This window comes from Glandiceps talaboti, chromosome 2, assembly GCF_964340395.1.
Source record: "Glandiceps talaboti chromosome 2, keGlaTala1.1, whole genome shotgun sequence".
Lineage (NCBI taxonomy): Eukaryota > Metazoa > Hemichordata > Enteropneusta > Spengelidae > Glandiceps > Glandiceps talaboti.
Window position 1 is genome coordinate 18459643 of NC_135550.1, and position 13240 is coordinate 18472882.

The window sequence follows — 13240 nt, forward strand, 5'->3', positions numbered from 1 at the left end:
TTGCATAAAGGAAAAAATGTTTTCAAAACTGTTTCCTTTATTTCTTGTGTGTGTGTGTGTGTGTGTGTGTGTGTGTGTGTGTGTGAGTGTGTGTGTGAGTGTGTCTGTGTCTGTGTTTGTTTGTGTGTGTGTGTGTCTGTCTTTCTGTCACCTTTAATGTCATCCTTGTATGTGTATTTGTGTGTATGTTTGCATATGTAAGTGTGTGTATGTATTTGCATGCTTGTGTGTGTGTGTGTGTGTGTTTATGCATGTGTGTGTGTGCATGCATGCATACATATGTGCATGTGTGCGTATGTGACCTGTAGTATCATCCTTGTCTTTGACTTGACCAGGAGTACCAGCAAAGTTCACTACAGCTTAGCTTGATGAGTCATAGTCGTCTGGTATCAGATGTGAACATCTAACCAGCACATTTTAGGATGTTTAAATTGTCTTACATGAATACAATTTTACACTTTCATATATTAATGAGAGCCAGTAAACTTTGCCCTATATATACAACACAAAGCAACTGTTACTCAACAGCAGTTTTGCTGACTAAGGGAGGTGTCACTGGGTCAGTGTGTCAGCAAGAAATAGATCTCCCATACATCAAATAGAGTGAATCTGAAAGGGAAGAGTAGAGTGTATAGTTAAGGCTTGGTTACCGTGGTAGCAGAGGAGGGAAATCTAATAAAAACTTAAAATTAAATTAAAACATAAATTTCTCTACCATGACTTACGATAATTTTTGTAGGTAATCATGGTGTACTTTGATGCCGTGAATGAAGTAGATTTGATTTGACCTACTTTAATACCAACCTTACCAAAAACATTGGCATGTATCCGTAGATTTATGTTATGTGAGTGTGGCTTTAATACTCAGTAGGGTGGAATATCTGAATATCTGATGACTTCCATGATCTTGCAGTGTACATTTGGGGACTTCCATTGTTTACACTTTATTATAGTATATTGATTATAGAGTGATTAGATTCATGCAACAGAGGCACAAGATCCCCCACGTGTGTAATCCAGCACATCCAACAACAATTTTGTGTGTATCTGTTTAAGCAGAGAGAGATGAGATTGAGAGAGAGAGAGAGAGAGAGAGAGAGAGAGAGAGAGAGAGACAGACAGACAGACAGACAGACAGACAGACAGACAGACAGAGATTCATTAATCAAATTTAATGATTGATCTCTATTAAGTACTCATGTTGATTTTTACACCTGATAACAGTTAATGTTGCTCCATGGGATGGAATCTTATCAAGGAGTAACAGGAAGTTGATAGCTATCTTTCCAAGTCTCAATTGATTTATACCTATGATAATTAAGAAGGAATGTTTCAGAATTGTAGATAACAGCTGTCACCCACTATGAAATGTTTCCGGAGTCACTAATTTTTTTTATTGTTTCCCCTTGTCAAAAATCCTATTCATGTTGTGCCAAGTGATGTCTCCTGTACAGAGAGGCTGAGATACAATGAACAATTGTATATTTTATGTCATGTAATCCCTTACATGTACAGACATGTAATTTATTGTCATAGAAGACTTTTGAAATTATCCATCTACAAGTCACATTTTCTCTGGACATTTTGTCAATGACAGTTTCTTCATTTTAGCATAACTCATGAAACTTAATGAAGCATGGTAGGGATCATAAATTGATGATAAAAAGTCTAGCAGTTGAGATTCAAAATGTAAAAAAGCTAATGAATTTATTTCCAAAACCAAATTTAATCTGTATACATAATGTACCTCACTATATAATGGGGTTTTCAGAAAGGTTTGGGTTTCAGTGCCATTGTCATTACATCTGTCAAATATTGTGTGACATTATCAAGTGTACTACAAGTTGAAAACCGTAAAAAAAAAAAATACTAGACATTTAGAAAATGAATAATCAATTTTCTCTTTGAAAAAAAGAATGGAAGAGATTTGAGTTGTGTTGATTTATACAGATGACATATCTGAAGTTATGATATTTACACAACTCAAAATATTTTAAATTTTCCTTTTTGGGTTGTCATGTTGAGTGTGTGACCGGATTTATAATTTTGTACACACTTAAGTGTAGCACATAGAAGTTCATGTCTATATATACCCACCTTCAAGAGAAACAATGTAAAGGAGATAGTAACAGTTGTGTTTGCAGTAAATATGTTACCATGACAGCAATTCCAAACTTGCTAATTTGATGCTTTTTGACATTGCTATATCCATAAAGTGTAGTGTTATATGTATGTAAATACTAAGTTTTGATTGTTATGTAATTTGTAGAACCTATATTAATACACACTGTACCAACAGCTACTATTTTATTTTAATACATTGATGTATTTTGCAACAAGCGAAATTTACACACAAAAATTACTAGTTGGTGACTTAATTCACAGACACCAAAGATTATACTATAAAAGGCACCAATTAATAGTCTAAGAGTAAGTCGTGACTCATCTACAAGATATTGGGAAGATCCGTCCGCAGAGTCTGTAGGGATTGTTGGACGGAATTCCATCACAATTACACAGGTGAGTCTGTTGAGACTTGTAGGAATTCAGGCAATGAGGTCAGTGTGTCTGTCTGAACAAATTCCACAAATTTCCATTAGATACAGTTACCGGCAGGCACAAAGACATAGGCATGCACTATATCGTCATTATAGAGGTACTCAGCTTGCTAATATTAGCTTATCTGTCATGTACCATCTCAAAATCTAAATATAGGCATGTATATAGTTTTGAAAGTTAAAACAAATATGTGTATGTACTGATAGATAAATGGAAGATAAAGTAGGTTGGCTTACTCAATGTCTGACTTCAATCTTTCAAATAAACAAAAAACGTGCCGTGTCTACTAATATGATGAGACCTATTTTATGTCCGTTTTTACTGTCGGTGATGACAATAAAAAAATTGACAGCAATCAAATGTCACCTTTAATGCAGTGATAAAATGTGGTTTTTATTGGCTTCCGAAATGACTATCTGTGACTCAACACTCTCACTAATAAGGGGATAAGGACGGCCGGGGTGTTAGCCAAAAACATGAAAGGTTTAAACTAAGGGTGAGAGCCTAAGTTTCTTATTGATATGTTATTTTGTTGAGAGCTCTTGATCATTCTTCTTGTACTTCGTTCACATCACAAGTATTGCTGATAATGGTATCAAGTTGTTTCCTGGTGCAATACAAAGTTATTGGTCTGGTTGAAATTCAGGTTCAAACTGTAGATGTCAGTTTTGTGGCACAGCTATAGAAAAGGGTGTCCTATAAAACAAAGCAAAAAATAACTACATGTACGGTAATCCTTTATGGCTCTACCAATAAGATAACATTAATGCAAATATATGGGATTGAACCCCTAGCCTTTAAGTAACCTGTGTTCTGCGCTGTTGAGATACATTGTTAGGTGGTCGTACCTCCTAGCCCTCATAATCAACATTACGAGGGCTAGGAGGTACGACCAGCTAATGATTATCTCAACAGCGCAGTAAACTGGCTTGACTTTACGTTAAAAGAAAAAGCACTTAAGAAAAGTTAAAACCTGGAAAAGCTCTTCACGAAATTTACACAGAACAGATTAAATATGAAATTACATTTTATGTATCTGCAAAAAGAATATTATCATTTATTAGCACAATCCAATCATACTTGGCAGGTTTTTATTGTCACTTCTCAAAGTTCATATTTCAACCATGCGTTGTAACTTTTATGTATACAGCAGATTAAATTATATGCCTTTCGATATGAACTTTAATATTTCTGAATTAGAATTTGAAGACTTCTAATTGCAGCTCTTTGTCACATATTACCTCATTAGTATTTTTATGACTTGAGCTCACATGGGAATTTTTTTTTATAGATTGTTGCGTCAAGGTCAAAGAATGAATAGGGGCTTGAGTTTAATTGCAGAGTTTTACTCTTCAATTGTGCACATCTTCAATGCCACTCATTCCCCCATAATATTGCTTGTATTCACTCTGTTCTTCTCATACTTTTCTGTAAAAATTATCTATGCAATGCAACTGTTTTTCGCATCCAAGGTCTAATTATAAACTGAAATTTGCCTTTTAAAGGCCCATGACTCAGTCCCAGGTGTTGTCATTAGTACTATCTTATCTGTTAAGCCATAAGGATTATGGATGAGTTTTTTCATTTTTTTTTGTTCTAGACCAACTTTTTCTATAGCATTGGCAGGAACTTTTCCTAGTCCAGTATATTAATCCTGGTCTGATGTGAGCCTTTAAGAGAGCAGATTTAACTAAATAAAATAAATGGAAACTGTGATTGTAATACTAAGTCCATTGAAAGAGCTTGAATGATAAAGTCCAATATAACACTTGGCCATTATAGTTATGTCGATTTTTTTAGCATGATTTTCCTTGTGTAGATCTGATCATTCTATCTTTACTGTGTTTCATAACCCAGGTAAACATAAAGTTTTTTGACCAAAAGTCACATTTAAATCACACTTGCATGGTAACTGTGGGATGTTATATTTCCACCAATATCAGACCAATCTGTATCACCACCAAATATTGATCTGTCCAGTAATATTTGAAGTCATAGGTATTTGGCCAAAATCACACATCTGTGATGCCATCATTTTCATGATTTTGGTTTGAACAATTTCCCAACTACAGACCCTCTATAATGTCCAAACCATATACGAGGACAGTCAGTCCTGTATCTCTTCCATGTATACTTTGCCACATGTGCAAACACACACACACACACACACACACACACACACACACACAGAAACACACATACAAACACATTTCACCATGCCTATAGCACTACCAGACTTCATTTATGCTAACAGAAAAAAAAGAAGTGCAATACATAATGAATATTATAGTACAGTAATGTGCAAGCATTTATTTCTATAAATAGTTCTGACAATCATATTTTAATACATAAATAAGAGAATAAATAGATTAATAAAATAATTTATAAATTGTTGAAAACAAAGGACATTCTTGAATGAAATTCTTTTTAAATATTTGGTATGAAAGCAAAATCTAATTTGGGCAACTGTCTTCTGCCATTGGTAATAAAAGAAGTCAGCTGTTATGTTATCATACACAGATACTTTAGATATTTGAATTAAGTGTAAATGACATGACTATGGAATAGATACCATTTCAGTGACATAGCTTTCTCTATATATTTTCATCTATGACAGTCTAGGTTTTCAGCCTTACATGTATTATGACACACTGAATACTCTTCATGAACTGGAACGGTTTCTCTTTGGCCCATACGTTGTATGTAAACTCTAACATTGTAAGGTTGAGTGTGACTTGAGGACAGATTTTCCTGAAAAAAAATGATATTTATTTCAAATCTCTCCAAACTTTATCATATGAAAGCTTTTTCCTGATTCTTTTGAAATGATAAAAGAAATTTGGGGGTTCACCGTCTTGTATTCAAGGAAATCAACAATCTTTTAATTTCACCATTACGTAGAGATCACACCGTGTATGGTGGCCATATTGGATTTCAAAATGGATAGGCTTTAAATATTAAAAGATTTTGTATAATGACCCCAAATTGAATTTTCTTGCTAAGTCAAAAGTGAAATCATAGGTGGTAAATATTAGGTAGGAAGTTTTATTGATAGTTTTGATTCAATTATAATGTTAATATAAATTAAATTTTGAAGTTTCTCAGAGAGTGATATTAAGTGTTTATAATTTATAAACTCAACTATCTTGTGGAATCTTTGATATCCATCATTCTTTTTACAGCAAGAATCGGAATAACATTTGACCAGATCATCTTATTGCATTTCAGTTATTAGTGCCTGTCTGTCCCTAGTAATAACCTCTGTGTATTGATAACAGAATATTGCTTGTTTACTCATTTATCACATATATATCATTATGTAAATATACAGTCATTTAGGTATCAAATGTTGATACTGCCCATAATGTTGCATTGATAGTTATTGAGACCCATCTAAAAATTCAGGTAAATTAATTTGTACAAATCATTAGATTTATTATATGTTTAACAGTAGACTTTGCCTTATTATTATTATTATCTTTGTTACAGCAATCGATGAAAACTGAATACATATTGTTTACGTGGAAAAAGATTTGTTGAAGTGATCATAGCCAATCTGTACAATGAGATAAGGGATTATTATATTATTGCTGTCTCTGTTTGTATGCAAGTACATACACATTATTAAATAATATCTGAGATGCTATATATCTAGTCAAACCAAAACTTGTCTATTATATATATATGTATATATACATTTAAAAACCTTGCTATGGTGGTGATGCTAAAGTTCACTTTTGTGCTGATATGAAAATATTTCAGTTAAAACCCGACATGGAATAGAAATTAATGTCAATCTGTTTATTTATTTGTTCAATGTTGAAATGACTTCTACACATGTCTAGGCACAGCTTGGAGCTTGTATGGATGAGGAACAAGACTGATTCCAAACACTTTATCCAGAGTTGGTGTGCTGTCACCTTCAGGTACTCGGAATTGAAAGCGTTGTAGAATTCCAGTAAAAAATAGAAATAATTCGGATCTGGCCAATTCTTCACCCGGACACCTCCGCCGTCCTGTAAGAGTAGAGAAGGTGATTAGAAGACATTACAAGAAATTACATCTTGTCTATATTTATCACTATGCTAGAAATTCTATATATATATTATATGTGACAATCCTCATAAATTTGTCCATAATGAACTCAATTCATTTGATTTAAACTTTGTCTGCTTTGTATTATTAATGGTTATGATTTAGCAATTGTACTTTGATTGATTGATTGATTGATTGATTGATTGATTTGGTCAAGTCTATGAACTAGACTGATTGATTGATTGATTGATTGATTGATTGATTATTGATTGATTGATTGATCGATTGATTTGGTCAAGCCTATGAACTAGACTGATTGATTGATTGATTGATTGATTGATTGATTGATTGATTGATTGATTGATTGAATGATTGATTGATTGATTGATTGATTGATTAATTGATTGATTGATTGATTGATTGATTGATTGATTGATTGATTGATTGATTGATTGATTGACATTCAGCATGAAGACTTTGAACTGAAATTTACCTGCAGAGAAGGTCATCAGGGCTGGATTATGGCTCACTGTACCATCTTCATTTAAAAACCTCTGTGGGTCGAATTTATGTGGGTCTTGCCACTGAGTTTCATCGACGTGTACAGAGTAAAGGTTAACAAATACTGTAGTGTCTTTGGGAATATCATAATCATAGAGTTTGACATCATCTAATGTTTTATGTGGGAAGGTTATAGCTGTTATATTGGCCAATCTTTGGATTTCCAGCATTGTGGCTTCGGTGTACGGCATGTGTAGTCTGTCTGCAAGAGATGGAAGGCGATCTTTGCCGACGACTTCGTCGATCTCGGCTTGCACTTTGCTTTGAATGTCTGGAAAGACGATCATATACAGGAAAGCCCAACGGAGAGTAACACTCATTGTTTCAGTGCCCGCAAAAAATAAGTCGATCAGAAGATAAAACAAGTATTCTTCTGTAAATGAGTCTTCCTTGGTAGCGTTGTTATTCTGTTTACGGATTTCGTCCAGGTAGGTATCAATGAAGTCCCGGAGTTGATCGTAGTTGATGGTTTCTTGGTGTTCGTTTATTACACGCTTGACGTAGCGTGTCATGATTTCATTGTTGGTGAAAACTTCCTTGATAGGACCACACGGCATGTATTTCAACCAAGGAAAGAAATTTACGGCCGATGCCGTGGTGCCGATCTCACAGAATCTCGTAATGACATGAAGCAGAGTAAGGAACTGAGTGTCTGAGTAATCGTATCTGGATCCAAAGGCGACAGAACACAAGATGTTAGCTATGCTCACTTCAAGAAACTTGTCGATTTCAAATGGTTCTAATTGTTTGTCCGTGAACGCCTTGGTTAGACACTCGATCTCGGCCACAACGTTCCGCTCCATCTCAGATTTTCCCATACCCAGTTCCCTCAAAGTCTTCAGCGTAAATTTTCTTTGCGTTTTCCAAGTATTACCATAATCGGCGGTTACGATACCTAAAAAAAAATTAAAAAGTGTTTGTTAATTCACAGTGAGCCCCAATCGTTTACGCGAAATGTTCTCAGATAGGTAGCAGTCTGTAGAACTATTACAAGTAAAAAAGACACTATTCTAGGACACTTTTTTCAAAGGTCAAATTTCCACCATCCGTGTCTTGAGATAGCAATGTCATTTCTATAGCAGTTTGCCTTGATTGGAATACACCTGTTCAATTTGTTTGTAATTCTCAAATGTTTTAAGAATCAATACACATTTGTACCAATCGTGATCCAGGGAATAGACACTGTGGACGTGACCAGCGTACCAATTGCTAGACGTAGAAGATTTGATCCACTGACGTCCATATGAAACACTTGAAGGTACCTAATTCGTAACTGTTTGATTCAGTACTTCATGTGTAAGTTTAAATGGGTGAGGACAAGGGCGATTATCTTTGTATATATTTCGTTGACGGTTGCATGTGATGACAAATTAATTGAAGAACAATGGTTACCATGCCATGAATGTCGTAAAATTCTAGTGTACTGCAAACTTGTGCGATTGTTTTTCTTTTCAGGAAACACACGTTTTGGACACACTACTTTTCAATAGTGAATAGAAGAGTGTATAAGACTCGGAGAGAAGTATATCATTGATCGCAACGCGTCAAGAGCACAGAAAGAAATCTCTTCTCCAGAAGCGGTATGCCTTACCATCGGTTGATTGATGCGAATTCTTATACAGTTTCAAAGTGTGCCGCTTAGGAATAGTTTATTAAAATATATAGTTAATTGGTTTTTTTAATTATTTATACAGCACACCATGTGTAATAATGGGCCCCATGTGCTACTGACTTCCCTCGCCATAAATCAGAAACTTCAGAGGCTTGGCTTTGCAGACGTAATCGTTTCCTATTGTCGGAAACGTCAGGTTTTAAGTTTCGTGTTATTATCATAATTTTGGAAATGTTCCAATCGCAGTCGGAACGTTATGTACGATTTATGAAGTACGCGTATAGTGAGTGAGTGAGTGAGTGTGAGTAATTCCAGTAGCTGTTTCCGTTAGCGTGTTAGACTGTTAGTATACACAACTCTGGCTGACTTGTCCACCACTGGCACACATCCAGTGGCGATTGTTTTTCTCGCTACCGTGTTCTAACATTAGAATTACGTGCACTTTGACAGAAAACGCGATTGACGAAATGGTGAACCCGCATTTTAAAATAGGCCTGCTGTTGTCCTGTTGGGCGTCAACTTGATTATTTAATGTATATTTATTAGTATTTGTACTATTGTAGACACTCTACCCACACTGACTGAGGTTCACACAATAATAAGTGTGCTATAACTTTCTATATAATAGCAGGGAACACCAAACTAGACCAAACCATTTATCGGGTTAACCTATGATATTAAATATGCCGGTACTAGGTCAAAATGTCGCCTTTCAAAATTTCCGCTGTTTCAAAGCGAGACATATGCGTGTGTTTACATTCTGGCAGTAATGAATGGAATTGGGGTGCCGACATTATATTTGGACATTAAAAGTGTATGTACTGTGTTACAGTGGTAAATGAGGCTTGAAGGAACGGTTTGTACCACAGGAAACATACGGAAATATGATTGATAGACGGCGCCAAATTCTATGCTCAGATGTGTCCACCAACCTAGTACGGTACTGCTGTCAATCCGGCACAGTTGACTCTCCTGATAAAGGTTGATTTCAAAGTGATCACCATAAAAGTTATTCGATATTTGCTTTAGTCGAAGAATGAATGTAATATTAAGACCTTCTATATTATCGTTGTAACGTAGGCGTCTTGCTTTTTGACGTAGAAAATGTGTTGACAAACGCTAATTCTAATTGGCATTTGTAGGACAATGAAAATTAAACTATGGTATAGAAACATAGGTAATGGTATAGAAATCACTCAATTTAGCTCCAATATTGTGGTTGACACTATTCAATAAGCAGACTTCAAACCTTGCCTGGTTTATATTGTATTATTGGTAGTGGATACTAAAGGGCCCCATATAGTTACTTGTTTTTTTTAGCTCTTTACCTTTTCCCCCTATGGTTTACCGTATGAACGGAGGTGAAGAAAATACAACAATTGTGTTTTATGTTCATTGTTTCTGGTGATGTCTAATTAAAACTGATGTAAACATAAAAACCCAATTGTTGAACGTTACAGAAGATATAACATGCAACCATTGTAGATTTTCTTCTATCTGATGGTGCCGACGGTACAACCTGTTTCTTCAAACATGTGTTGACCTTGGTCAACTGGGAGTGTGGTACAATGTATCATTACATGTAATTTATTACCAGAAGTCATTTTGTAGACTAGTCGCGTTATAACGCCATCGAAAGGAATGAATACTACTATACTAGTAAAACTGTTATTCAGATTAAAGTAAACGCGTGATGTGATCTGCAATGGGTCGAGAGGTGTGCGCCACAGTGACGTGTGGACTAAGCACTAATAATAATAACTTTATTACACAACGGTGTCATCAGTGAATACAGTATGGTAAACAAAAACATAAAACATTAATAATAATAATAATAATAATAATAATAATAATAATAATAATAATAATAATAATAATAATAATAATAATAACAACAACAATAACAACAACAACAACAACAATGTTTATATATAGATATAACTATATAAGTTTTTTTTCAAAAATTTGGCAAGAGGAAGATGATATTGGATTATATTTAAAAAAGATAAATTTTTATTAGTACTAATAATACGAAATCGCGTCATATAGACATTTAGGAATATTCACAGGATATCGCCATCGGTAACTGTCACGATACTTATATAATGTTTATATCGTGACAGTTACCGGTGACGATGTTTTGTATCAATATTCTTGAATGCGTAGAGGAGCGAATATTTTGTATTTACATGTAATAGACCTATCCGTAGTCCACATGCGACTGTGGTGCGCTTCATAATTCAGTCAAGTGACGAGTAGGGCCTACGGGACAGACAACTATTCGGAGGGCCAAGCGTATCAAACTAAGTACACGTAAAGAGTGTGTTTCCTTTTTCATCTAAATGTTCTCGTTTTGAGCTATATATAAACTTGTTTGGAATTACATTTCGAATGTGGCCACGCTTAGTTTATATATTGAAAGTTGTTCTTTTAATCGCACGTACAAAATTGCGAGATACTGTAATATTCTAATAGTGGGAAACCGTTTGCAGTGGACGCAACCATTCGAGACATTTCCATAGTAGCGCTGACAATGAGACAGCGAGAGTGTGTACAGTGTAGGGGAGAATACCCTTAAAATGCCCATAGGTAGCGGTACACCAGATTACACGTGAAATTGTTTGCCACAAGTACAATTACATATAGAAAGCACACGTTAAGTTCACGTGTTCCAGGATTTCGGTAAGAGTGTACGCGTGTTTCGGACCCGGCATTGTGATTTTGAATCAGGGACAACTCACGCAATGTTATGCTATTGATTTCGTTATTCACTGTAACACATACATCTTGTACAAGTATGCATACCGTCATTTTAATATTCAAAATATGCCCTCGCGTTATATTCATGCATTGTAACGGTAGACTGTTACACGGCTAAAAACAAACGTGTCGTTATGCTGGAGACGTTCCAATTTTAATGTTCATCGTGCTATTTACGGAGCATGACAAAATGTCAGTGCAATGAAGAAAAAGTAATCAAGCATTTTAACGATAGATGTTCAGACGTTAGGTATGTACATGTACATGCACCATTAGTTGGAGGCAAACTTTGTATGGCTAACTGTAACCTTCGGCGTACACAGCCTGAGCACGTGAATGTAGAACTGGTGATCATCATTACTGAATGTGATGATCACGCAAGGCCCACAAGCACTGACGCAACAGTATGTCTGGCATGCTTCACCTGTTAGGCTGTCGTACAGGTTCAAACCTTCAGCCTGAACATTAGAAATTCAACTTTTTTCACATTTAAAAGAGCGAGGACATGCCTAAATATAACTGCTCAAGCGCATCAAATCGTCAATCAATCAAGCAAAAGTGTTGAAGTAAGTGTTCGTCAAATGTTTGACAAATTAAATAAAAAAGTTTTCAAATATAGGTACGCTCTCTCTCTCTCTCTCTCTCTCTCTCTCTCTCTCTCTCTCTCTCTCTCTCTCTCTCTCTCTCTCTCTCTCTCTCTCTCTCTCTCTCTCTCTCTCTCTCTCTCTCTCTCTCTCTCTCTCTCTCTCTCTCTCTCTCTCTCTCGTTGTTGCACTTCAACTTTAACAAAAAGTATGAAAACCAACCTTTTCCCTTGGTAAGTTCTTCAGTAAGTGCCATTTTCGGTCTACCTGCAAATTGTAGACTTTTCTTCACCAAAGCATCCTTTACTGCTTGGTAACCGTTCAATACCACTATGGATTCTGAAGCGATTTTTATGGTGAAGACATTACCGTATTTCTTTGCCATTTCTATGAAGGTTAGATGAGGATTTGTGCCTAGACTAAGTAGGTTACCAAGTATTGGCAGGCCTTTGGGACCCGGTGGTAGTTTCAAATTTCTATCGATTTTCTGTCCCGACCGTGACTTTGATTGGGACCAAGTTAGTATAATCAGAAAAGTCGTGATGAATACCAACACGGTGGAGAAATCGAAAGTGAAATAATGCATCATCATAAACGTAAAACACGGGAAGAAACGAACCGGTGGTGCCGCTGTGTCTGCTAAGGGTATGTAATAAAAGTTTCTTCTCTACTACGTCAGTTGATCTGTAATAAATTTATAACTCCATCTGCACGCCTTGACATATGCCCTACCAGGTCTCTGAATACGATGTGTGCTAGACGGTAGCCCGTCTTTTATAGCGTAACTTAAAATTCATACCAGAGGCGTGGGCGACCGTGATTGTTCGCCAACGATAAATGCATGTGTAATGATTGGGAAAATAGGAAGTGACCAATTCGCCTCGGAAGTCTTCGGAAATCTTCGCTCATTTGCTATTATTGTACTAAGTTTCATACTGTAGTGATTAAGTTACGGATATCTATATGTATGGCTTAACCTATCTACACATGACTTTATACATTTGTTCATTCTTCAATCAATATAAGTTTTCACAATTAAAACATAACAGTGGTTATTTACCTTTCTGCTAGTGATTGTTTACAAAACACCCAACCACAGCCGGTGTAGTTTCATGAGTAAGTATCAAAA

General features: G+C 35.6%; 1 protein-coding gene across 1 annotated transcript; it reads right to left on the reverse strand.

Annotated features, from left to right (window-relative positions):
• Nucleotides 1-4858: 4858 nt before the first annotated feature.
• On the reverse strand, nucleotides 4859-12839 carry LOC144452284 (cytochrome P450 2U1-like). The gene is made up of 3 exons (XM_078143354.1): nucleotides 12334-12839; nucleotides 7088-8050; nucleotides 4859-6575 (listed from the first exon to the last, which is right to left on the reverse strand). Exons 1-3 carry the CDS (start codon nucleotides 12701-12703, stop codon nucleotides 6391-6393), a joined length of 1518 nt encoding a protein of 505 aa, XP_077999480.1. The 5' UTR covers nucleotides 12704-12839; the 3' UTR covers nucleotides 4859-6390.
• Between the last annotated feature and the right edge of the window lie 401 nt (nucleotides 12840-13240).